The sequence below is a fragment of the Podarcis tiliguerta genome, assembly GCF_965153285.1.
Source record: "Podarcis tiliguerta genome assembly, chromosome: 4".
Lineage (NCBI taxonomy): Eukaryota > Metazoa > Chordata > Lepidosauria > Squamata > Lacertidae > Podarcis > Podarcis tiliguerta.
The window spans coordinates 14,234,559-14,261,230 of NC_139537.1; the positions used below are offsets into that span (position 1 = coordinate 14,234,559).

At 44.4% G+C, this 26,672-nt stretch overlaps 1 protein-coding gene and 1 long non-coding RNA gene across 4 annotated transcripts in view; both read left to right on the forward strand.

The window, feature by feature from the left end:
- Positions 1 to 26,672, forward strand: part of LOC310675898 — a 195,121-nt gene that overhangs the window by 71,563 nt on the left and 96,886 nt on the right. The window lies entirely within an intron of this gene.
- LOC310675550 (glutamate carboxypeptidase 2-like) overlaps positions 1 to 26,672 on the forward strand; it is a 42,953-nt gene that overhangs the window by 14,364 nt on the left and 1,917 nt on the right. For all 3 annotated transcript variants that reach the window (XM_083436382.1, XM_083436384.1, XM_083436383.1), the window contains exons 7-18: positions 757 to 850; positions 7,714 to 7,812; positions 9,527 to 9,612; positions 9,788 to 9,907; positions 14,050 to 14,132; positions 15,156 to 15,219; positions 17,355 to 17,422; positions 17,942 to 18,033; positions 19,802 to 19,892; positions 22,706 to 22,970; positions 25,885 to 25,966; positions 26,236 to 26,328. In XM_083436382.1, coding sequence (XP_083292508.1) covers positions 757 to 850; positions 7,714 to 7,812; positions 9,527 to 9,612; positions 9,788 to 9,907; positions 14,050 to 14,132; positions 15,156 to 15,219; positions 17,355 to 17,422; positions 17,942 to 18,033; positions 19,802 to 19,892; positions 22,706 to 22,970; positions 25,885 to 25,966; positions 26,236 to 26,328 — 1,237 coding nt within the window. The remainder of the gene's footprint in view (positions 1 to 756; positions 851 to 7,713; positions 7,813 to 9,526; positions 9,613 to 9,787; positions 9,908 to 14,049; positions 14,133 to 15,155; positions 15,220 to 17,354; positions 17,423 to 17,941; positions 18,034 to 19,801; positions 19,893 to 22,705; positions 22,971 to 25,884; positions 25,967 to 26,235; positions 26,329 to 26,672) is intronic.

The following is a 26,672-nucleotide window of genomic DNA, read 5'->3' on the forward strand; positions in this document are numbered from 1 at the left end:
GGAGAAATATTTTTAGTGGGAACAAAAACGCATGCGCTCCCCATGACCACCTCACTTTGATAAGATAAGCCCAAGCCTGCACCCACTGAAACTCTAAAGGGCTCTGAGAAAGAGGCAGAAGCAGTGGAAATGTCTTTCACAGCGGGAAGGGGGGGTTTGAGAAGTTGGAGCACAGTAAGCAAACAATATTGACAGTACCAAACCATCTGCCAATGAGTGGTTCCTTTTATATTACAAACCTGCAGGCAAGGTTTCTTGCTTTTAACTTGGCTGGCAAGGAGTTTGAAGCCCTTCGTAATTAAGCAATATTGTAATTAAATACCTGGGGTGATACTCCAAAACATTTCTCTTCAAAGGAACTGCTAATGGTTTCTGGTAGCTGCCAGACTTTCTATTGCACACAAAAAAATGGAAGAACTTAAATGATGTGCCTCTTGATCATTGTGGCATAAGAACTTATGAAACCTCGGAACTGCTGAAAAGATAACTCACAGGATTCATGTGGTGGAAGGCAAAGAACCAGCAGAACAATTTTATGCAACTTGGTGGGACTTTTTCATCCTTACCTGCACCTAAAAAAAGAAATACGGCCCTCCAAAATTATGCTTTTGTTTAATGTATCTATACTTACCGTTGTTGCATAAGCAACTTTCTGGTGACTTTCTGCATACTTGTGTTGGAAACTTAATTTATTAATAAGCGAGCAATGTTGTAATTATTATTTTCAATATTTCCCCACTCCACCCCTTGACCCAGAGTACACCTACCGCTACGATGAAGCCCAGGCGACAGCCCAGTTGAACATTCCTGTCCACCCTATCGGTTACCATGATGCTGAGATGTTGCTGAGGTAAGCACACCTGGTGGTTAACATTTACAGGTTTAGTCGATTCGACAATCAGCTTGTGGGCCGGCATGGCGGGTTTCATTCACCTTGCTCCCACCCAGTCCGGGACCAACAGATGCGCAACACCACTGGTGTTTACTCCCAAAGCCTATATAAAAAATGGCAAAGGACTGTACAGTCTATTTACAATTGTTTCTCCCCCCCCCCCGCCATAATATTGCTTTCAGGTAGGCAAAGTTATTGCCCTTCCACAGTGGTGAAACATATCTGATACATAAACCACTGAGCCTCTTGGGCTTGCCGATCGGAAGGTCGGCGGTTCGAATCCCGCAATGGAGTGAGCTTCCATTGCTTTGTCCCAGCTCCTGCCAACCTAGCAATTCGAAAGCACACCAGTGCAAGTAGATAAATAGGTACTGCTTTGGTGGGAAGGTAAATGGCGCTTCCATGTGCTCTGGTTTCTGTCACAGTGTTCCGTTGTGCCAGAGCAGTTTAGTCATGCTGGCCACATGACCCGGAAAGCTGTCTATGGGCAAACACCGGCTCCCTCGGCCTGAAAGCAAGATGAGTGCCGCAACCCCATAGTCACCTTTGACTGGACTTAACCGTCCAGGGGTCCTTTACCTTTACCTACGTATCAAACTCCTTTCCTATGTGATGTTTGCCCGAATGCACGGCTGTGTTTTGTCTTGACTCGATCAACTGTGATTTCTGTACTTGCCTTGCCAATTACGGGATTGTTCGTCTGCTTGCAGAGCCTGATTTCTGTGTAAGGGTAAGATCTGCAGTGCTGTGAAGCATAAATATACAGGCTAGCAAAGCTTTCCCTTTTCAACAGACTGTCACTTTCCCCAGCGCTACAAAAAGGGTCAGGCTAGTCGGTTAAACAAACCCAGCACCCTCGATTTACTGATAAGCCCTGCATTCGTCACTGAACAAGGTAGAACCCACATATACCCAAGTGGCTTGTTTATTTTTGAAAGGGCTCAGAGCAGAGCCATTGAGCTTTCCAGAGCATGGCTTAGCTCCAAGACGTCAATCTTGAGGAAGGTAATGCCAGTTCAAATCCTAAATGTCCAGTTTTGAGCAAAAGGTTGCCTTGTGCGTCTACCCACAGTGACTGACAAAGCCACCTGGGGTTACAGTTCCCAGGCCGAGACTTGTTCCTTGACGCTGGAGGAGTCCGTCTGAGGATATGTGGGGCAACAAATAATGACAAATTATAGGGAAATTAATAGGGAGGGAGGAGGATGGACAGAAAACAGGGAAATGGCTTTCAAAAAAACTATTTCACTTCAAGCATCAAGGAAGCTGATGGAAAAGAGACTTATCTGCACTATACTTAAAGAGTCCTTGTATTAGAACAATTAGTTATAAGAGAGATCATTCTTTTTTTTAAAAAAAAAAACACATTAAGAGAACACTCTGTGCTGGTACATGTTTTTCAGCCTTCCCCCACTTTTCCTTGTCTTACAAAGGCAGAAACCTTGAGCCAAAAAGAGAAAAGTCAAGGGGTGGGAGAGGAAACCAGGGCTTAATATAGCGAACAAAAAGGTCATAGAATCATAGAATTGTAGACCCCAAGAGTCATGATTTTAAGATGAAGAGTCTCATGCTTTACCGACTGAGCTGTCCTAGCAGCTTGGGAGATGAAGAAGTTCTCAAATATATTTTCAAAGAACACATTCCCCTCTTTTCCTAAATGGATCGTGAACTTTATTATCATTGTGGCAAGTCTGGGGTTCTTGAAGTATGTGGTTCATTGTGTAACTCCCAGTCCCCTGCCCCAGTTTAAGCTATAATGCTAAACCTGCTTATTAGGAAGCAAACCACATTGAGCACAGTGGGATTTCTTTCTCACTTAGACATGCATTGGATTATGTTTAATAATAATAATAATAATAATAATAATAATAATAATAATAATAATATTTTATTTATACCCCGCCCTTCCCGGTTCAAAAACCAGGCTCAGGGCGGCTAGCAACAAATTTAAAACACTTAATTATAAAAGCAGCATAAAATACAGTCTAAAAACATGAATAACAATAAAATTCAAAAATCAATTTAGGGGAAATAAGCATTAGAGAATCCCCAGGGCTAGCTGGCTGAATTGGTCCTACTTGGGCCAGTGAGGAAGCCAGGGGAGAATTAGCTGTGGGGTCTCAGAGCGGGTGATCTTCATAAAAGGGGAGGGAAGAGAAGGGAAATAAATGATCAGGCTGAATTCAAATTAAAGGCCAGGCGGAATAGCTCTGTCTTAGAGGCCTGACGGTAGGAGGTTAAATCCTGCAGGGCCCTAGTCTCATGGGACAGAGCATTCCACCAGGTCGGAGCCATCACTGAAAAGGCCCTGGCCCTGGTGGAGGATAGTCTAACTTCCTTAGGGCGCGGGACCTCTAAACTATGGTTATTCATGGACCTTAAGGTCCTCTGCGGGGCATACCAGGAGAGGTGGCCCCATAGATACGTTATGTTGCCATAGAATCCTAGTTGGAAGGAACCTGAAGATCATCTAGTTCAACCCCCTTGGATTCAGCAATCTTTCACCAAATGTGGGGCTTGAATCCACAACCCCCTAGGTTAAGAGTCCCATGCTCTACCAAGTGAGCCATGAGTGATCTTGTCAATGTATGTCTACATGGTTCTCAGCCACATTATTGCACTAGGAAGATTTTTGCTTGCAGTCTTCCCACAGAGATTTGGTTGGCTGCTAGTGGGAAGTAAAAGACGAGCTTGTCAAAGCCTCAATGACACACTGGGCAATAGATATAGGTCATGATATAGATTTTAACCTCTGGGAGGGGGGGACTCTGGAAAAGCGATTTGAAGTTCACAGCATGTTACTCTTTGGAGGAGAACTACTTGAAAATGATTTACAGATGGTGTTGAACGCCGAGGAGGCTTGCTAATACGTATAGGGCTGAATCAGATAAGTGCTGGAGATGTAATGAGTTTGAGGGAACGAGAGCCAGTGTGGTGTAGTGGTTAAGAGCAGTAGTCTCGTAATCTGGGGAACCGGGTTCGATTCCCTGCTCCTCCACATGCAGCTGCTGGGTGACCTTGGGCCAGTCACACTTCTCTGAAGTCTCTCAGCCCCACTCACCTCATAGAGTGCTTGTTGTGGGGGAGGAAGGGAAAGGAGAATGTTAGCCGCTTTGAGACTCCTCCAGGTAGTGATAAAGCGGGATATCAAATCCAAACTCTTCTTCTTCTTTCACATGTGGTAGACTTGTAAAAGGGTTAAAGAGTACAGTGGACGCTCAGATTGCGAACGTGATCCAAACGGGATTCACGTTCACAACCCGCAGTGTTCACAACCCACATCTGTGCGTCTGCGCATGCGCGGGTTGCAATTTCACGCTTCTGCGCATGCGCAGCCACCGAAACCTGGAAGTAACCCGAAAATTGAAGCATCTGTAATCCAAGGTGTGACTGTACTGGGGAATGATCCATAATGAATTGAAAAAAATGTTTAAAAGTACTTCCCCTCCCCCCCCCAAAAAAACAGAGTCCTTTCTTTTGGGGATAATTCAGACTGAAATCCCCAGGTGTCAAAAAACGTTATTTATGTTTGCCACTACTGCAGCCCATGTTTTGTTAGCCCCAAAATGGGAAATGAGCAAGGTCCCAACCAAAGAAGAATGGCAACTTAAGTTGACAGAATATGCGCAGCTTGCAGACTTAACATATAGAATAAGAGAACAAGAAGAACATACGTTTAGAGAAGATTGGAAAACGTTTATTGAATATATGGGAAATAACTGTGTAGAGCTGGAAACGCCGGCCGCATTAAGATTAATTCAACAGTGTAAATAAGTTTTGATGGATGTAATAATGGCATACTGAATGGTATAGTTTCTGTAAAAAACAGAAACAGAAGAAACAGAAACAGCCCTGTTCAGGGAAGTTTTTAATATGTGACATTTTAGTGTATTTTTCATCTTTGTTGGAAGCCGCCCAGAGTAGCTGGGGAAACCCAGCCAGATGGGCGGGGTACAAATAAATTATTATTATTATTATTATTATTATTATTATTATTATTATTATTAAAATAGGCAATGATTTATGATATGTAAAATGAACCAAGGAAAGAGAAGAAGGGGAGTCATTGATATTTTAAGGATGTAAAAATGAGTGCTTTAAATTGTAAAAAAGAATTTTTTAAAAAATATTATATACAAACATTTGGTTGGTTGCTGTGAAAACAGGATATTGGACTAGATGGGCAAAATACCTTATCCAGAAGGCTCTTTTTTATGTTCTGATGTTGCTTATGGCACAGAAGGGCATAAACAGGGAGGGCAATTTATCCCTTTTAGGGAGAACCCGACATCTGAGTGGCACCACAGCAGTAAAGGCCCTACTCTGTGCCTTAGCAGTTCTGACATTGGAACACTACTAAATTTGGATCAAGACCTTATTTGATGGTGTGAGGATATAGGGAGGTGAAAGAGAGAAGTTTTTCCCCTTAGATATGAAGATCCCGAGCCATTAAAGAGAGGGGGAAGTTGCTTGAGTCTGGGTGTTAATAGGGAAGGAGTGCAAATATTTTAAAACTGGTGAGACATGTTCTTTGTGAAGCCAACTCCATTCTGTGATGCGCCATTCTGTGCTAGCAGAATTTTCTTAAGGAAATGTATAAAATTATGGCATAATCAGAAGAATACACAGAGCCCTTAATAAAATAAATGGAAGTGGGATTTTGGAGGGAGGAGTTCTGATGAGACATGGAAATGAGTTTGGTGGCTGGTCCCTTCCAAAATTCCACGTCTTTATCATGAAAAAGGCTTCTACAGTGCTCTTGTTGAGTTGTTATCTTAAAGAATGAGCTACCTATTTCCAGAAGTTGAAGATAAATATTGGGTATATTGAGGCGTAAGAGCTGACTTTGTACTTATTTTGAGGAAGTGTGCTGGTATTTTTATTTTTATATCTTTAAAAAAGAAGCAATGTCAAGAAAATGAAAGGATATTGATTAACTCCTGTTCTGATAGTTATCTTGTTTGGCAATCTTAAAAGTGAAGTATTGGGTGGAGATGGAGAAATGATTGCTGCGCTGGCCAACTGCTGTACATAGATAAGAAATCAGCCATAAGTGCAGACAAAAGGTACCCTCTGTTAATCAGAGATCCATTGAGCAGGATATAGGCCGTGAAAGCAGGATTTATGTTGAAAATGACTGACAGTATTAAATATAGAGAAGGCAGGAAAACGAAGTAAAAGTTTCATTGGGAAAATGGTCAGTGGTTATTATTGTACTGGAACAGATAATGTGCAACCATATAGCTTATTTTGGTGTGCTGTAATCCTATGTTATTTTCTTCGTTTTCTCCTCCTCCTTTATATGGAAACTGTATATATACAGGAATCGTAAAGTTTTTCATTTCAGTTTTTTTTTCTTTTTCTTTTGCCTTGCTCATTTCTGCATCACAGACTTTTGCATTCCAGATTTTCCTTCAAAAAGTAATAAGGGGAAAACGATGCACTGTTCTGCATTGGTATTCTATGGCTTCGGAACTATCTTCAAGGGGAGATCCAGAAGGAGTACATTGTAGTAATTTGTGTTGGAGGTTCCTAAGGTCTTGTTTCTCGGGTCATAACACAGAGGGCCTTCTCGGTAGTGGCACCCGCCCTGTGGAACGCCCTCCCTTCAGATGTGAAGGAAATAAGCAGCTATCTTATCTTTAAAAGGCATCTGAAGGCAGCTCTGTTTAGGGAAGTTTTTAATATTTAATGCTGTATTGTTTTAACACTCAGCGGAAGCCACCCAGAGTGGCTGGGGAAACTCAGCCAGATGGGTGGGGTATAAATAATAAATTATTATTATTGTATGGTGTCCCTGTGCCAAAAGCAATAGTGTCCAGTGGAACCATCCCATGCCTCCAAAACTGCCTCCTTTCACTCCTCCAAGAAGTACCGATGGCCACCAACTTAGGTGGTTTTGTAAGAGGGTTAGACAATTTCCTGTGGCAACTTCCCATGCTGACTGTGTTTTACATCCATGTTGGAAGCAGTAGGTCTCTGAATACCAGTTGCTGGAAACAGTGGCAGAGGAACCCTTTCCATCACCCGGGGAAGGACGAACCACCTGGTGACGCATGCGCGGCAGCCCGTACGCAAGCCGCAGCCCATACGGACACCGTGTGGCGCAGCACTAGTGGTGCTCACACTGACTGCATGCATGCCCTCCACCGCTCTACAGCTGGAGCGAGGCAGCAGGCCATCTTGTCACCCCTCCCCAGTGCAGTGCCTGGGGTGGACCACCCCCTCCGCCCCCCAATTCGTACACCCCTGGCTGGAAATCACAAATAGGGTGGATTCAGGTCCTGCTTGCAGACTCCCCATAGACATTTGGTCAGTCGCTGTGAGAACATGATTCTGGACTGGATAGGGATTTGTATCGATCCAGGAAGTCTCCTCTTAAGTTCTTGTGTTCCTTATGGTCGCTGGTAAGATTGGGTTTTCCTCCTCTCTCTTGATCCTTCTGTAGCAGGTGGTTCTTCCTAGTGGATCACCCATCTCTAGCCGAAGGCATTCTAGGAAACAAGGTCTTCCACCCTGTGGCAACTCAGCTGGCAAGCGATCTTCCAGACTGAAAGACAAAACAACCCACGACCAAGTTTGAAAGCTTGGTTATGCCTGAAGTCTTTTCGCCTTCCGGTTTTTATTTGCCAATCATCACCCTATGGGGTTTCGCAGCTACAAAATGGAAGCGCCAAAAGAGGGACTTGGGGGGGAAATATTATGGAAGCCTACATGCCAGAAGTTACTTCAGTTTTGGAATTTTTGTAAGGAGGAACACACAATTGTTCCTACTTCTTTCTCAGATGGATGCCAACTGTAATGTTATCTTTTTCCAACAGGGACATGGGAGGACCACCCCCGCCAGATGACAGCTGGAAGGGAAACCTCTCTGTGCCTTACAACGTTGGGCCAGGCTTCATAGGAAGTTCTTCAAAAAGGTGGGAGGAGAATATAATCTTGTGATGCTGAGTCAATAGGAAAATGGAGCCGCAGAACCTGCACTGAATAAGAAAGGTTTAGTTGGTTAGGGTAATGTCGGCTGCCTGTCAGTCCTCTTTGTTTGGGACCAAACAAAGATCCCTCCTTAAGACCACCTTATTGTACCTGTATGAGCCTACCTGAACTTTATTTATTTACTTTTACGCCACCTTTTCCCTGACAGGACTCAAGGCAGCTTACATATAAACTCAAGAACCACTAAAAACATGGAAAAATCAATCATTAAAATACAGTTACATATTGATGGAATTAAAATGGTGTGCATATATAAAACCTGTTCAAAACATACCAATACAGTGGTACCTCAGGTTACATACACTTCAGGTTACATACGCTTCAGGTTACAGACTCTGCTAACCCAGAAATAGTGCTTCAGGTTAAGAACTTTGCTTCAGGATGAGAACAGAAATTGTGCTCCGGTGGTGCGGCGGCAGCAGGAGGCCCCATTAGCTAAAGTGCTTCAGGTTAAGGACAGTTTCAGGTTAAGAACAGACCTCCGGAACAAATTAAGTACTTAACCCGAGGTACCACTGTAATTCGAATTAAAAACCGGCACGGCACCAGCCCTTTAATGGAAAGCAGTCAGTTCCCAAAATCCTGTTGGAACAGAAAAATATTCACTTGCAGGAAGAACAATAAGGAGGGAGCAATTCAATAACTTCTCTAGGGAGGGAGTTTCAAAGTCTGGGAGCAGCCACTGAGAAGATCAGTGATTGTGCTCCTGCTTTCTGGCTGACTGGTAGAAAGGTAAAGGACCCCTGGACAGTCCAGTCAAAGGCGGCTGTGGGGTTGCGGTGCTCATCTCACTTTCAAGCCGAGGGAGCCAGTGTCATGTAGGTCATATGGCCAGCATGACTAAACTGCTTCTGGCGCAATGGAACGTCGCAACGGAAGCCAGAGCGCACAGAAACGCCGTTTACCTTCCCACCACAGTGGTACCTATTTATCTACTTGCACTGTCGTGCTTTTGAACTGCTAGGTTGGCAGGAGCTGGGACAGAGCAACAGGAGCTCACTCCATTGCGGGGATTCGAACCACTGACCTTCTGATCGGCAAGCCCAAGAGGCTCAGTGGTTTAGATCACAGCGGCACCCTTTACCTTTTTGACCCATAGAAGATGCTAGAGTAGCAGATACATAAACAGGGTCTTCTCGGTGGTGGCCCCTCAACTTTGGCATTCCCTCACTAGGGAAATATATATGACCTCATTGCTGCTGGTTTTGCATATGACCTTATCACTGCTGGGACTTCCGCTTTCTTTCTTCCCTCTGCAGCCCACAGCAGCACCTTCCCCTCAGATCTGCTTCAAATGGTCGCCTCAAACCCTTCAAAGCACTTTGGGTGGGGCGGGATGGGGGGACTGCAGAGGGAAGGGGAATCCATTCTGCCAACAATTTCTGTTTTGCTGACGGATGCTTACATGTTGGACTCCATCTAGAAAGATGAGCACACAGGTTCAAAAAAAAAAGTGGCTCTCATCTGGTGTTAAAACTATGTCCACCTTCGGAAAATGATATTTCGTAATTTATATAGGACTATAACCATGCAGAATTTCAGCCCTAATCCGTTCTGACTTTAAAGTCTAAAGCATGCATTTATTTCTTAACCTGACATTTAACACTTGATTTTTTCTATATATTGCACTTGCATTAGCAAAGTCAAAATGCATGTCCACAGCATCAAAGAAGTAAGAAGAATTTACAACGTGATCGGTACTCTCCACGGTGCAACAGAGCCAGGTAAAGCCATTCCCTTGCTCACGTTCTCTGTGGGATCAAGCCAGCGGAAGGGTTGTCGTTCAGAGGTAGAATGCATGGTTTGTATGATAAATGCCCCTGGCATTCCTGTGTAGAGAACTCTCGCTGTGATTTATTGCGCCCATTTAAAAATTAATCCTCATTTCCATTGATCCAGACAGGTACGTTATCCTAGGTGGTCACCGAGACTCTTGGGTATTTGGTGGGATTGACCCGCAGAGCGGAGCGGCTGTTGTTCATGAGATTGTCCGAAGCTTTGGAAAGCTGAAGCAGCAAGGTGAGACAAGAAGAATGCAGAACCTAAAAATCTGTCGGGTTGGGGATCCATCCATCTATCCATCCAACATCTTGTCTTCCTGTGTGCTGTTCTGCAGGTTTTTCTACCCCCTATTCTGAGGCATTTTTGAGGGGTGCACAGGGAGGAGGAGATGGAGAGGAAAGCCTCGGCTTCAGCTAGCAGAACTTGCTACTTGAGTCCAGCCCAGTCATAGGTGCCAGCTCCCTGGGGCCCTGGGTGCCCAAGCACCCACAAAATTCCCCATGAAGGGGCTGGGTTGTCGTGCATGAAGGGGGAGCAGGAAAAAACTTAAACATGTAGCAGAGTTTCCCAAAAAAATAGACCAGAGGCAATTGTACTTCATCCAGCAGAGCTTTACTTGCTACTGAAGGTTAGTAGATGTGCCAAAATGCCAGAGGAGCCTGGGCCCATAACCTGTCGTCCATGAAGGGGAAGCAGGAAAAAACTTAAGACACATAGCATTTTCCGTACGTTCCCTGTACGGACGACACTGCGACACACATCCAGTGGAGATGTGTGCATGCTTTAGCAGAGTTATGCAAGTAGCCAGACAGTGAAGGAATATGGCATCACGATTTTATTATTTACAGCAGATTAAAACAACAAAACATGGCTGGTGTGAACAGCATCTCTCACATACGTCTTCTCTGTCGGAGAGCAGAGAACGAAAAGCAAAGACGAAAAGCACAAAGAACGGAAGTTCTCTAGTCTGAGTTCTGTTCCCACACTTACAGCAGTATGGAATGTAAACATGGAATCATATGACCCAGCAATGAGAGAATGAATTACAGTCATACCTCATGTTACATCCACCTCATGTTATGTTCTTTCAGGTTACGTCCCATGGCGATCTGGTAGTACCGGAATGGGTTAATTCTGGGTTTCGCCGCTCGCGCATGCACAGAAATGCAAAATGACGTCATGTGCATGCGCAGAAGTGGCAAATTGCAACCCACGCGTGCCCAGATGCGCCACTGCGGGTTGGTTTCTTTTCATGTTGTTCGCAACCAGAGATACCACTGTACTGACATCCATGGGCACCTATGGCACCCGCAGCCCTGGGCACCCATGGTCGCGGGATCAAGCTGCCACTCCTGAGCACCATTGTTTATGAGCCCAGCTTCTTCAAATAAACCATAGGTAACAACTGACCATAGTTCCTGGTTTGGACATAACAAAAACCCACAGCTGAAAGTGAAAATGGTTGCTTCCACCTCCCGGAGCCAAGTGCGAAATACTGGCATGGGTGGGATGCAAGAAATTCAGCCATGCAGACTATCACCTTTTGGACCCTATAATCCGTACACTGGGATGTTCTGCATATATGATTTTACATCTGGGATAGTAAAGATTGGGCGTCTAATGTAAGGTTGGGGAAAAGGTTCCTCTTTTTATCCTCGTATGATCTACATCTTCCCTGCCACCCCCTAGTGTAAACACTGTGTTACAAAATAGCTTTATCTGTTTATTAGTTTGTCACTTCATAAAATGAGTTCTGTAGGACAGCAGTTCAAATTCTGCGCATGGGGTGGGGCTGAATTCTGCAACCTGAATAACTGATGACAATAGAACACATTAGGGCAATATTCCCTATTTAGACATAATTTATTCTGGTTTGGGCTATCTTGGGGATGTGATTTTGGGTACAGATTTTTTATTTATTTTTTTACTTTATTGTGTGTGTCTTTCGATCTGTCTTATATGCAATGTAGCAACATGCAGAACCTTTGCAAGGAAAGGCCACAGCTCAGCAGCAGAGCAGAAGGTCCTGGGTTCAAATCACAGCATCTCTAGGTAGGGCTGGGAGATACTCCTGCCTGAAATCCCGCAGAGATGCTGCCAGTCAGTGCAGACAATGCTGGGGTAGATGGAGCAATGGTCTGCCTTGGTATAAGGCAGCTTCTTAAAATCCAAAACGAAGCAAAAATTGAAGCAAAAATCCTTGCAGTCCAGAGGGTTCCAGTCTTTTTTCATTATTTCCTGGAACAGCGGCAATCCTGCATGCATTGAGATTGCTCAGGTCTGATTGAAATCAATGGGATTTAAGCAGCCACAAGGACTGACAAGCAGAAAAGAACAGTGCATGCAAATGTCTTGCCTTTGAATTGTTTTATTGATGATGGAGAGGCTTTAAGGAACAATGGCTTCTTGTTGTTGTTAAATGACCAAGTCAGAACTGCAAAGGACTTGCTCGGTTTGGTGTGAATAACATTTTGCAGAAGAATACGGCATCTTAATGGGTAAAGAAGCATGATACAAACCACTCCAGTCGATAGCAAGCTCAAGGTGTGAGTGCTGATAGGAATGTAGCCAAAATGGGACACTGACAACATGGCCCTTTTATAATGTGTTGGGGGGAGGTTATTGGGTTGTTGTTATTGTTGTTTCGATTATGTATTTTGTGGTTTTATATTCTGATTTTATCCCATGAACTGCGCTGAAACCTGCGGTTATATGACGGTATAATAATAATAATAATAATAATAATAATAGGAGGAGGAGGAGGAGGAATCAACATGCCTGAGGGACCCTGAGATTGGCAGTAGTACAAGAAATCTGCAAAAGGCACTTCAGAAAGGCAAAACTTCCCCTCCGAAAAAAATATGCCTTAGCCCACTGAAACTGAGCCTGTTCAGTAGCCACAAAACGCTGACTGTCAGTTGGAGAGGAAAACAAGCAAACCCAAAACAGGGGATGGGATGGTGGAAAAGCTCTGCTTGAAGTCCTTGCAGCTTGTAGTATCCTGGATGAAGGCACGGTTGGTAGACACGCAACCCTGAATGGGATTCCCTCTTACAACAAATCAAGGAGTGTACATTGAAACATTCTCTTGCAGGTCCCTCTTGTTAAATTGTGGTCCTGATCCCACTCAGAAAAAGGCCTACCTCAAGGTTTTTTTCACCACTAGCTTCATCCTCTGATGAGCTGTTTGTGTGTGTGTGTGTGTGTGTGAGAGAGAGAGAGAGAGAGAGAGAGAGAGAGAGAGAGAGAGAGCTGGCGCAGAATGCAGTGGCCAGACTGTTGTCTGAGACCATGGGTAGGCAAACTAAGGCCTGGGGGCCGGATCTGGCCCAATCACCTTCTCAATCTGGCCCATGGACGGTCCAGGAATCAGCATGTTTTTACATGAGCAGAATGTGTCCTTTTATTTAAAATGCATCTCTGGGTTATTTGTGGGGCATAGGAATTCGTTCATCCCCCCCCCCCCCAAAAAAAAATAGTCCAGCCCCCCACAAGGTCTGAGGGACAGTGGACCAGCCCCTTGCTGAAAAAGTTTGCTGACCCCTGACCTAGACACACACATATTGCACCTGTGCCAAGTTTTTCCTGGCTTTTGACCAGCTGTCAAGGTCTTCTAGTTGACATATAATTTCCTTAAGAACTCAAGACCAGGTGACTTGAAAGACCACTTGTCCCTGTATAGACCTGTGAGATGATTTCCGGGGAAATTATATTCATGGCGTCGCACCCTATAGAATCTCACACCGCAGTGAACCCCAAGAATGGCCATTTTTTTTGCTGTTGTCCCTATATATTGCTACCTCGGGTTAAGAACTTAATTCGTTCCGTTCTTAACCTGAAACTGTTCTTAACCTGAAGCATCACTTTAGCTAATGGGGCCTCCTGCTGCCACCGCGCCGCTGGAGCCTGATTTCTGTTCTCATCCTGAAGCAAAGTTCTTAACCTGAAGCACTATTTCTGGGTTAGCAGAGTGTGTAACCTGAAGCGTATGTAACCTGAAGTGTATGTAACCCGAGGTACCACTGTACTGTGGAATTCCCTTTCAGAATGTCTTCCCTCTGCTGTACACAACACAGCAACCGTTCATTGCTTCAAACGTCTTGTAAAGCCTTCTTCTTGTGTCTAGGCCATCTCTGACCCATAAGATGGGACCCTGTGTTTCATGTATGAATCCCCTGAATTTCTGTTTTAGGTGCCTTTTATTTTAGTTTTATCTTATTTGTTTCCGTTTGTATTTTTGTTTTCATCAATGGTGGTTTTTATATCTCGCGTGGCATGCGCTGCTGAGGAGGTTTTTGAAATGCTAAGTTGTTTAGAAACGGTTTTTAATAAACAAATATATTGTGTTTGTAATGATGCTCTCAATATCTCAACTGCAGGATGGAGGCCTAGGAGAACGGTGATATTTGCCAGCTGGGATGCTGAGGAGTTTGGCTTGATAGGATCTACAGAGTGGGCTGAGGTAAATCAATAGGAAGGACATTTCCAGGTGGTCACTGTCTCTGAGTAGGATCCATTCACATACAGTGACACCTTGCTTCTCAAATGCCTTGGTACTCAAACAACTTGGAACCCAAGCACTGCAAACCCGGAAGTAAGTGTTGCGGTTTGCAAACTTTTTCCAGAAGCTGAACATGCTCTGTTTGGAGTGTTATGCTTCTGTTTTGAGTGCCACACTTCTGTATTGAGTGTTACGCTGAGGTCTGTCTGTTTTTGCTATTTATTTTGCTTTTTTGCGGCTCTTTTTGTTTTGTTTTTCTGACTGTGTGGAACCCAGTTCAGCTACTGATTGATTGATTGATTGATTGATTGTGTGGCTGCAGTGTTTATTGCTTTCATTTTATGGATCAATGGTCTCATTAGATAGAAAAATTCACGTTAAATTGCTGTTTTAGGGCTCATTTTTAAAAGTTTGAAACGGATTAATCCATTTTGCATTACTTTCTATGGGAAAGCGCGCCTTGGTTTTGGAACGCTTTGGTTTTGGAACAGACTTGTGGAATGGATTAAGTTTGAGAAGCAAGGTACCACTGTAGTGCCCAGTTCAGACTGCATAGTTACAGCCGATTTGGAATTCTTGTAGAATAAACGCACGTCCTAAAAAGATCAGATTTTTTTGTGATAAGGAAAATGCTGAGGAAATTGGGCTAATACTATTCTTGCTGCAGTTGTCACATATATAAACAATTTTTAATCATGCTTGTGAATCTCTGTACCTACTATACCTAGTAAAAGGGCTTCTTGTTTTTTTTACAAATGTATATTTCAGCATTTTTAAAATCTCATTATAAATCATTTCCCAGTTGTCTTTTACTTTCTTACATTCCCACCACATATGGTAAAAAGTACCTTCTTTTCCCTTACATTTCCAGCATTTATTATTTGTTTTGTACATTTTAGCTAATTTCATCTGTCCATCATTTTCACCATGGAGAAATATTTTAGGCATGAACATGAACAAACATTTTCTTCATTTCCATTGTAGGAAAATGTCAAAATACTGCAGGAGCGTGGTGTGGCCTATATCAATGCTGATTCCTCCATAGAAGGTAAAATATATGCAAGTTTTAATAGAGAATGAGAAGGCTGTGGTCACTGAGTTGTCTTTTGGGGTTAAACTTCATAAACATGTAATCCTTGGGTTGGGGAACTGTGGATTTTTTAAAAAATCAATATACCACCACGTCATGCTAAATTTCATTCGCACCAGTGGGTGTAATGTGATGCAACAGCGACCTCATTTGCACTTCTGTTCCTCCACTAAAATGAATATTTGGTCCATTAAGTTCATTGGTGGTGGATCTAGACACAGGGGGGAAACCGCGGCAAATAAGTCAAAGATTAGATTGTTATGACAAAAGGAAGAAATCTCTATGGAAAGTTGCATTTTAAAATTTCTTGCTCTCTGGTGCCATCAGGTGTTACATGTTTATAGTGCATTCAAATTGCTGTATCTTTGCTAATGTAGCTGAGTCCTGGGTTTGATCTGAATAAAACTTAGTTGAATACCACCCAATAAAGCATTCAGGCCAGTGTGCATCAGAAAATACAACATCATTCAGTGAAACTCAAAAGAGAAGAAGATAGTGAATTGAAGGTGTTAATTTTATTAGAAATATGATCTTGGAGAACTGTTACAATGTGATACAATGAAATTCAGTTAGGGAGGATTTGAGGAAGTCAGTAAACAATGAAAGTTAAATTAGGTCTTAGAAGTAATCAATGTTTTTATTGTTTTTCTTTAGTATTGTAATGTGTTTCTCTTTTTTTATGTGTTTTGTATGTACGGTAATTTCTGTTATAAATGTGGAAAATTTATTTTAAAAAATTGAAGAAGAAAAAAGAAACTCAAACTAGAAATTTAAAAAGATGGGTTGTATCCTCTGCTCTTTGATCTAGTGGAGGCTTCTGGGATTGGGGAAAAAAGGGTCTTAAATTTCTGTTGCCTCCCACAGTTCCAAATGGCCCCCAACTCTATGGAACAGATTAAGGGGGTGTAGGGATTACAGATACATAGCTGTCAACGTTTTCCTTTTTTTAAGGGAAATTCCCTTATTCCGAATAGAATTCCTCGCAAGAAAAGGGAAAAGTTGACAGCTAGAATCCCCTCCTTTCCCTTCTGTGAATGGAAGCTGTCCCTTGGATTAAAGAGCCTTCCATTAGTGGAGTTTGGTGCATGCTCTGCCACTGGTTGCACAAATGCGCATGTTGCTGTTTAGTCGTTTAGTCGTGTCCAACTCTTTGTGACCCCATGGACCAGAGCATGCCAGGCACTCCTGTCTTCCACTGCCTCCCGCAGTTTGGGCAAACTCATGCTGGTAGCTTCGAGAACACTGTCCACCCATCTCATCCTCTGTCGTCCCCTTCTCCTTGTGCCCTCCATCTTTCCCAACATCAGGGTCTTTTCCAGGGAGTCTTCTCTTCTCGTGAGGTGGCCAAAGTATTGGAGCCTCAGCTTCACGATCTGTCCTTCCAGTGAGCACTCAGGGCTGATTTCCTTAAGAATGGATGCGTTTGATCTTCTTGCAGTCCATGGGACTCTCAAGAGACTCCTCCAGCACCATAATTCAAAAGCATCAATTCTTCGGCGATCAGCCTTCTTTATGGTCCAGCTCTCACTTCCACACATCACTACTGGACAAATGTGCATATGAATTTTCCACATCTATGATTCTATTCCATGACTATTAAATGGGGCCTGAATATGAAAATCATGAAGTTGTTTTAAAGGTCTATATACAAATGCGCATATAGACCTTTAAAACAACTTCATGATTTTCATATTCAGGCCCCATTTAATAGTCATGGAATAGAATCATAGAGTTGGAAGATTCTTCCAGCCCAACCTTCTGCAATGGAGGACCCCCTTGCCCAACGTGGGGCTCAAACCCACGTCCCTAAGGTCCAGAGTCTCGTGCTCTACCAACTGAGCTATCTAAAAGACAGTAGAGTGGCAACTACTCGTGTGGCATAGTGGTTAGGGTGACGGACTGTGATCCAGGAGACCAGGGTTCTAATCCCCACCCAGCTGTGAAGATCGCTGGGCAACTTTGATTGAGTCACTGCCTCTCCATCCAACCTACCTCACAGGGTTGTTGTGGGGATAAAATGGGGAGGAGAGTTCCACCTCCCCGGAGGAAAGGCATGATACAACTGCAATTAATTGATATTACTTCTCTTTCAGGCAACTACACCCTTCGAGTTGACTGCACCCCGCTGATGTATAGCCTGGTATATAATCTGACTAAAGAGGTAAAATAAAAGAAGAGGAAGGGGGGAAATGAACTCTAAGAAGAAACATAATAGGTTTATAATATTAATAATAATTTATTATTTATTACCACTGTACTTACAATCAAGCGGTGTATAAATTTTAGGAAATGAATGAACGGACACATTTATGGAACTCCCAGCTGGGCAAAAAAAACCCACCTGCCTCTAATAGTGCAATCTGAAAACTTTTTATTTGCTTTGAGATACAGCCATTGTTGTCTCCGACTTTGTTGCTGTTCTGTCTTTGATTGGCAGGTGCTAATGTGGTGGCTGTTTTTCAAATTACTGTTTTGTGATTGCATTCCTGTTCTTTTATATCACTACCTGCTCTGTGGTCCTTTGGGAATGGGGTGGGGGAAGGCAAGCAATAAAACTGATGAGGGGAGAGGGAAGGAGGTTCTTTCTGCCTCTTGTTTCCCATGGAATAGGAAGAGGGCAGCTTGTTTGTTGCCCATCGCTTTCGTTTTCACGTTTGCAAAACTTACTATGTTTTAATAGATACCAAGCCCCGATGAAGGCTTCGAAGGCAGATCTCTTTATGAAAGCTGGCATGAGAAAAACCCCTCAACGGAGCAGGAAGGTGTGCCCAGGTAAATTCCAGGGGGGTTTGGATGGAGAGGGGATGGCGGAGGAAACCACTGTGGTTCCTTCCAGAAGTGGGGTTTCTTAATTTAGTGTTGTGTCACAAAGACCAAAGTGCAAAACAAGCAGGGCAGAAGTGGGACAGCTGTGCCTCATTGGCCTTCACTGGATCTCCCTAGAGAGACAGTGTGGTGTAGTGGTTAGAGTGTAGGACTAGGAGCTGGGACACTAGAGTTCAAATCCCTGCCTGGCCATGTAACCTCACTAGTGTTGTTGGACCAGTCAGCCTACCTCACTGGGTTGTTGTGAGGATGAAATGAGAACAGAGATAGCCAAGTACACCACTATGAGCTGTTTGGAAAAAAGATGGGTTATGCATTTGTTACCATTATTTCAATTTATTAGTCACTTACTATGTAAGACAAGGGACGCAGGTGGCGCTGTGGTCTAAACCACAGAGCATAGGGCCTGCCGATCAGAATGTCAGCCTTTCGAACCCCTGCGACGGGGTGAGCTCCCATTGCTCGGTCCCTGCTCGTGCCAACCTAGCAGTTCAAAAGCACATCAAAACTGCAAGTAGATAAATAGGTACCACTCTGGCAGGAAGGTAAACAGCATTTCCGTGCGCTGCTCTGGTTCGCCAGAAGCAGCTTAGTCGTGCTGGCCACATGACCCGGAAGCTGTACGCTGGCTCCCTCGGCCAATAAAGCGAGATGAACGCCGCAACCCCAGAGTCGGCCACGACTGGACCTAACGGTCAGGTGTCCCTTTACTTTTACCTATGTAAGACAAAAAAAAAAAAATCCTTCCAGTAACACCTTAGAGACCAACTAAGTTAGTTATTGGTATGAACTTTCGTGTGCATGCACAGTTCTTCAGATACTTTTAACTCTTTCCTATGTAAAGAGTCTCTAAGTGGCAACCCAGCCAGATGGAAGGGGTATTATTTATTACTACCACTAAGTCAGGGACGCGGGTGGCGCTGTGGGTTAAAGCCTCAGTGCCTAGGGCTTGCCGATCGAAAGGTAGGCGGTTCGAATCCCTGCAGCGGGGTGTGCTCCCACTGTTCGGTCCCAGCGCCTGCCAACCTAGCAGTTCGAAAGCACCCCTGGGTGCAAGTAGATAAATAGGGACCGCTTACTAGTGGGAAGGTAAACGGCGTTTACGTGTGCGGCTCTGGCTCGCCAGAGCAGCGATGTCACGCTGGCCACGTGACCCGGAAGTGTCTTCGGACAGCGCTGGCCCTTGGCCTCTTTGAGTGAGATGGGCGCACAACCCTAGAGTCTGTCAAGACTGGCCCGTACGGGCAGGGGTACCTTTACCTTTACCACTAAGTCACCCTCCTTTGCGGAGTGTTCCCTCAGCCTCCTCTCTTCTCCTCTCTCCTTGGGAGTCCTCTGGGCAGCGGCAGCTGACAGCTCTGCTCTCTGAGCTGCCTCCCAGCCCCAAAGAAAGGTGCCTCTTCACACTGCCCCACAGAAGCCTGGGAAGCACCCCCTGGCCAGCCCCAGAAGCACCATTTGCCTGGGGAGCTTGTAGCCAGGGCTGCTGCTGCAACAAACAGCCATGCAAGCCTTTGGGAGGCAGAGACAATAGCAGAATTTTAAAAGCATAACATAAAATTAGAAAAAAAGAGCATTGTGTTACAATGAAAGATAGACAATAACCCATTAAAAAGATCAGTGTGTACACTGTGTTGCTTTGAAAACAATAATTTTATGGCAACGTTTACCCAGTTTGCCCTCTGTCCTGTCTCTCTTTTTCATTTCACCAAAGGATTAACAAGCTGGGCTCCGGCAATGATTTTGAAGTCTTTTTCCAGAGGTTGGGCATCGCTTCCGGAAGAGCTCGATACACGAAAAACTGGGTAAGCCTGTTCTGTTACTTCTACAGCATTTTGAAATAAGCGTCCTGGGGGATTTGAATATAAATCCCTTTAAAAGCTCACTGTGGTTTATTGTTGTTGGCACATGTCTATCTGGGAAGACGATGGAGGCGTTCGCCATTTGGGGGTGAAGTCAAACTGTTGGAAGCTTGCAGCGCCTGCTGTGGCTGTAGAGACCAATATGGGAGAGACATGTTTTGTTGTAGCTGGGGCAGATGAAGGCGTCCGGTTGTGCTGCTGCAGATGCACCAGGGCGTTTCATCTCTCTATACTCCTCCCAGCCGTCATTCCTTCTCTGGTCGGTACTGTGGATTCACAACCTGTCTGTCTGTCTGGTGATCCAGTGTGGTGTAGTGGTTAAGAGCGGTAGTCTCGTAATCTGGTGAACTGGGTTCGATTCCCCGCTCCTCCACATGCAGCTGCTGGGTGACCTTGGGCCAGTCACACTTCTTTGAAGTCTCTCAGCCCCACTCACATCACAGAGTGTTTGTTGTGGGGAAGGAAGGGGAAGGAGAATGTTAGCCGCTTGGAGACTCCTTAGGGTAGTGATAAAGTGGGATATCAAATCCAAACTCTTCTTCTTCTTCTTCTCCAGCATAGGAGACAATTCCTAGGGACTGAGGTCCCTTCAGCCCCCCCCCCCAATAAAATATTTGAGGGGCTGGTGAGCACTGCCATTTGAATAGTGTGCATCTTGTGAGTGATTACGTGCCCCCTCCCTCAATATTTTATTCAATCTGGCACCCCTGGTCTCCAGGCATTTATTGTAGACACCAAGTTAATGTAACAAAATTCACTGGAAGCGAAAGGCTGGGGAGTTCTGTAAGACTAAAACCGAGACTCCAAAGACCAGTGGAGCCTGGCACTCATTCAGATTCACAGGGTGGAAGCCACTGACAGGTTGTTGTTGTTTTGTTGTTTAGTCGTTTAGTCGTGACTGACTCTTTGTGACCCCATGGACGCCAGGCACTCCTGTCTTCCACTGCCTCCCGCAGTTTAGTCAAACTCATGCTGCTAGCTTCGAGAACACTGTCCAACCATCTCGTCCTCTGTTGTCCCCTTCTCCTTGTGCCCTCCATCTTTCCCAACATCAGGGTCTTTTCCAGGGAGTCTTCTCTTCTCATGAGGTGGCCAAAGTATTGGAGCCTCAGCTTCAGGATCTGTCCTTCCAGTGAGCACTCAGGGCTGATTTCCTTAAGAATGGATGCGTTTGATCTTCTTGCCGTCCATGGGACTCTCAAGAGTCTCCTCCAGCACCATAATTCAAAAGCGTTGACAGGTAGAGGAAAGCTATTCTGCTTTTGCCTCTGTCCTCCTCCCAAATCTATAAAGGCAACACTAAGGAGGAGATCCTATGACAAGATGCATCAGGATGAGCAATTTAGGATTCATTACATCTTTGGCTCAACCAGCCAATCCCTGGCTCAGCTCGGCTCAGCCAGAGAGTTAAGCTAGTTGCTGACCTTGGGGTCAAATCCTGCTTGTAGGTTTCTGGTTGGCCACTGTGAAAACAGGATGCTGGACTAGATGGGCCATTGACCTGAGCCAACAGGGATGTTCTTACATTCTTAAGAATGTAACCAACCCGAGCTCAGCATAATTTCCTCATTGTGGCTCAGATGGGGCTTGGCCGGCTGAGCTGAGGCCAGTGAGGTTCCCCCAAAAGGGGTGTTCTGGAGGCATTGCACAGCAAGACCAAAGACAGGGAGACATAGCCTGGATCCTAACTATGTCCAGTTGGGTCATGCAACTTGGAAACCCTGAATTCCATACCTGAATGTGCAGGCAGGCAGGAAGTTGACCAGCAGAATATTTACCAGCAGAGCCCAAGCATGACATTCTAAGAGTGAGTGTCAGGCTTCAGGGAATCTGACCCCTCTCCCTCAAGGCAGGCTGCCAGTCATAGATAAACAAGAAGCTCTTACCAAAGTCTTTATTCAGTATTCGCCTCTTGGGGTAATGGCACTGCTCTGCGTAATCTCCTTCCCCCTTCCCTTCTCAGTCGTCAACAGCGCCACCCATTTTACGGTGTCTGCTTAAGGCCAATTGCCTCTTAGCCCTTTGTTCGCCTACTTTCACTGCTCACCGTGTTCTGGTAGAAGGTGGGTCTGGAATGCTCTTAAGTGTTGGTCTGACGCAGTCGAAATATATAAAAAAATAGAAAATTGGCCAGTAGCACCTTAGAGACCAACTAAGTTTGTTCTTGGCATAAGTGTTTGTGTGCATGTATCTGAAGAAGTGTGCATGCACACGAAAGCTTATACCAAGAATGAACTTAGTTGGTCTCTAAGGTGCTACTGGACAATTTTTTAATATATAGTGATAATGTGTCACCCAGCTGTTCCTGCTCTGCTTCTCCCATTATTTCCCAGCTCTGCCCCTCTTCTATCTCTGAGCTGTGACCCTCCTCAAACCACTGTTCTAAATCTATACTGTCCTCCTCTTCTTGGGAAGGTTCAGGAAGAGGGGGAGGCGGTCTCCAACTTTCCTCCTCCGATGTCCGGTCCCTGACAGTGAGGCAAGGCTGAGCTGACCCATATCCCCTGGATGCTGAGCTGATCTCACAGCCAGTGCTGGCCAGCATGGGGCCTGCTCTATCTCCCACCACAGCACCTCCTGATCCTGCCATGAGTGACCAGGCAGCTGATGTGGCAGTGGCTGCCAAGAGTTTGCAATGTTTGGGTGGCTGCACATTTCACCCAACCCAACTTGTAGGGTTGCTGTATTTTTGCTTCACATAAAAACCAATGAGATGTGAAAACGCACTCTGAGTGTACCCACTTCTTACTTTTCAGAGGGTGGACAAATACAGTAGCTACCCTGTTTATCACAGCGTCTATGAGACCTACGAGATCGTGGAGCAGTTTTATGACCCCACTTTTAAGAACCACCTTGCTGTGGCTCAGGTGCGTGGAGGAATGGTGTTTGAACTGGCCGATTCCGTCGTCCTTCCTTTCGACTGCCGGGATTACGCCAAGGCACTCAGCGGTTACGTGAACGTCATTCACAACATGACCCTGAAACACCAGGAAGCCCTGGAGACGTACAACGTGTCGTTAGGTATGTGCTGTCAGGCATAAGACAAGAATCAGAGAACAGCAGAGTTGGAAGCAATCTTGGAGGTCATTTGTTCCAGGGATAGCTAACAACTAGATGTTTGGGACTACATATCCCATCAGTTCCGGCCAGCATGGACCAATAGATGGTCAGGGATGATGGAAGGTGGAGCCCAACAAAACCCTTAGCAAACCACATTATTATCATGTTAGCTATCCGTACTTTCCTCCTACCAGAACTCCAAGAGGCTAAAGACATTCCGTTAGAATTTTATTTTATTTTCTCATTTAACAACATTTGTATACTAACTTGATTGTAATAAGACCTCTAAGAGTGGCTGGCAAAACCCAGCCAGATGGGTGAAGTATTATTAATAATAGTAGTAATAATAATAATAATAATAATAATAATAATAATAATAATAATAATATCATCATCATCAAAGCAGGTTTGGGGGGGACCCACAAACAATTAAAATTATAAATAAAAGACATTTAAAACAGGCTGTAGAAAACATTCAGAAATAATTAAAATCAACACTGAGCAAAAAGGTTAAAACACCTGTCAGTAGTCTGCATGACTGGATAAAGGTAAAGGGACCCCTGACCATTAGGTCCAGTTGTGACCGACTCTGGGGTTGCGGCGCTCATCTCGCTTTATTGGCCGAGGGAGCCAGCATACAGCTTCCGGGTCATGTGGCCAGTATGACTAAGCCGCTTCTGGCAAACCAGAGCTGCACACGGAAACACTGTTTACCTTCCCGCCGGAGCGGTCCCTATTTATCTACTTGCACTTTGATGTGATTTCGAACAGCGAGGTTGGCAGGAGCAGGGACTGAGCAACAGGAGCTCACCCCGTCGCAGGGATTCGAACCGCCGACCTTCTGATCTGCAAGCCTTATGCTCTGTGGTTTAACCCACAGCGCCACCCGTGTGTCCCTTACATGATTGGATAGGCTTGCCTAAATAAAACGTTTTTAAACAGGCATCCAAAAGTGTACAAGGAAACCCCCCCCCCTCAAATATCAATAGGCAGGGAGTTCCAAAGTGTTGTCACAGAGGGATTTATTTCAAGTGCAGAACAGTGTATGGTGTGCACCTGTAACTGTGCCAGTTCCACAGATCAAAGGGGTTCAGAGAACATGGATGGGGTAAGGACATCCTGCCATCAAAATGGTCCCAAGCTGCTATGGTCCTTACATGCTAATAGTAACATTTTGTACTTGTCCCGGAAACAAATCAGCACCCAGAATTAATGAACCGGGTGGCACTGAGCACACTCTGAGCCTAGGGATTTGTTTTCATTACCCTAACTGAACCGAACTTGCAGTCCTTTCACACGCCCTGGTTACTTTACTTTATTTCAGCAGCCTGATTTAGATGGGGAAAGTACTTTTGTTTATTGCCGTGGTCAAAATCCATTGCTGGCCACTGCAAAATCACCCAAGGATCTACCAGGTAAACCTTCTGCGTACCTTTGCCTTCCTGCAATGCAGGAATCTTGCAGCAAAGACTCATAGAGGGACCTTGGAAAGTCTCAAGAGGAAGGTTGCAAAGTGGGACTCCTAAAAAAAATGAACAGTTGTGGGCTCTTTTCCTTGCTACGCTGGTTGTGTCCTGGTCTTATGAACAACCGTGATTTTTCCCTGGTCAGCAACTAGGCTTCCCATTGCTTAGGAGAGAAACCACAAACCAGTGGCAGAGCACATCTTTCACGTGCAGAAGGTCTCTCTTTAGTTTTTTTAATTCATTTTCACTTTTACCATTTAACATCATATATAAATCATAATCATTTTACAAATAGGATTTTCAGAATCCCTGAACTTCCCTCCACCCCTCCTCGGTTTCCCCAGATGTTATTTTCAAACTGCATTGTATCATATTCTCCATATTTTCCTAAAGCTCCATTTTTATCATAATCATATCACTTCATTGCAAGTGTTTTTAAAATCCTGCCAATGTTTTCAATTGTTTACAGTGTTCTTTCAAGTAGCTTAAAAATTTTCCCCATTCTTTATTAAATTTATTGTCCTCTTGATCTCTGATTTTCCCAGCCATTTTCGCCAATTGAGCATAGTCCATCATCTTTATCAACCATTCTTCTTTCATAGGTGGATTGTCCTCCTTCCATCTTTGGGCAAGTAGCATCCGCTCAGCTGTTGTAGCATACATAGATAGTCTCTTCTGATCACATGCAGAAGGTTTCAGTTTGCCCAGACGTCTCACTTTAGCTGATGCGGTTGAAAATTACCTCCCTTTGACATGCTGCAGAACCACTGCCCATCAGAGCAGTCGGTGTGGAGCTAGGCGGGACCTTGGGGCTGTAGTGGATTTTTCAATGAAGTTGCTGACCCAGTTTGCAGAAGCAGTGAAAAAGGCAAATTCAATTATAGGGATCATTAGGAAACTTAAAACCAAACCACCAGCATACTAGGCATACACAATGTCTGTTTGTCTGCGTTGTTATATATAAATTGTTTTGGAATAAAGTTAAAATTAAAATAATAAATAAATAAATAAATAAATAAATAATAAAATTTATTTATACCCCGCCCTCCCCAGCCAAGACCAGGCTCAGGGCAGCTAACAGCCAATATAAAAGCAAATTCATTAAAATACAACATTAAAACATTAAAATACAGCCTCATTTCAGTGGAAACTCAAATCAAAAACTTTTTGAGGGATGGAAACGTCAAGTCTTCACCAAGGCTAACTATCCAGACTGGGCCAGAAAAAAGCCAGGGAAGTCCTCAAATAGGAGTTCCATCACAGGAGGAGAAAGGAAAAAAGATGAGGGGGATGGAATCAAATTGATTAATAAACATTTAATAGGAGTGTTCACACTATATCTCTGTGGATGGAGCAGACAAGATTCACGAAATCCAATGACAAGCTTTCCCCCCTCTTTGCTGTCCTAGGTTCTCTCCTGGATGCAGTGGGGAAGTTTTCAGAATCTGCCAGTGACTTTCACAAGAGATCACAACTACTGGACACCAATAAGTAAGTTGCCTAGATTATTGGACACCTGGCCTGTTCTGCCCAGGGGCAGAATTCTTCAGGCTGAGGTCTGTTATGCTAAAGAGAGACGTCCCCTCAGTGGACTGGGAGGGTCTAGCTAGGAAAGTCCAGCGCTCAACTTCCAGGAAGCTGTTGAATAGACCTGTGTGCATTTGAGAATATCGGCTTTTGTGTTGGCTCCCAAAGGGAGCAGCTCTGTTGGAGCAGCTTTGATGCTTTTTTTTGTTTTGTTCCTGTGGTCTAATTTGCAGCCCTATTGCAGTGAGATCTTGGAACGATCAGCTGATGTTTCTGGAAAGAGCATTTATCGATCCCCTTGGATTACCTGGCAGGCCATTCTATAGGTAAGAAAACATATGCTCTTTGTAGCTCAGAGCATGAGATTCATAATCTCCGGGTTCTGGGATCCGCTTTCAGCAAAAGATTACTGCATTGCAGGATGTTGGACTAGATGACCCTTGGGATCCATTCCAAGTCTACAATTCTATGATTTATCATCCCTACATTCCCTTCCCTTCCTCAAAAGTCTTTAGATTCTCCACCCCTTTCATTACCAAAAAAACAACAACCAAAAAAACCACCTCTGAGTTGGATGCAGTTTGTCTCACATACAGAGACATTTATCTCGTGGTTTTAAAGTGTTTAACAAGTGATGGGGAGCCTCAAACACCAACCTATGTTACAATGG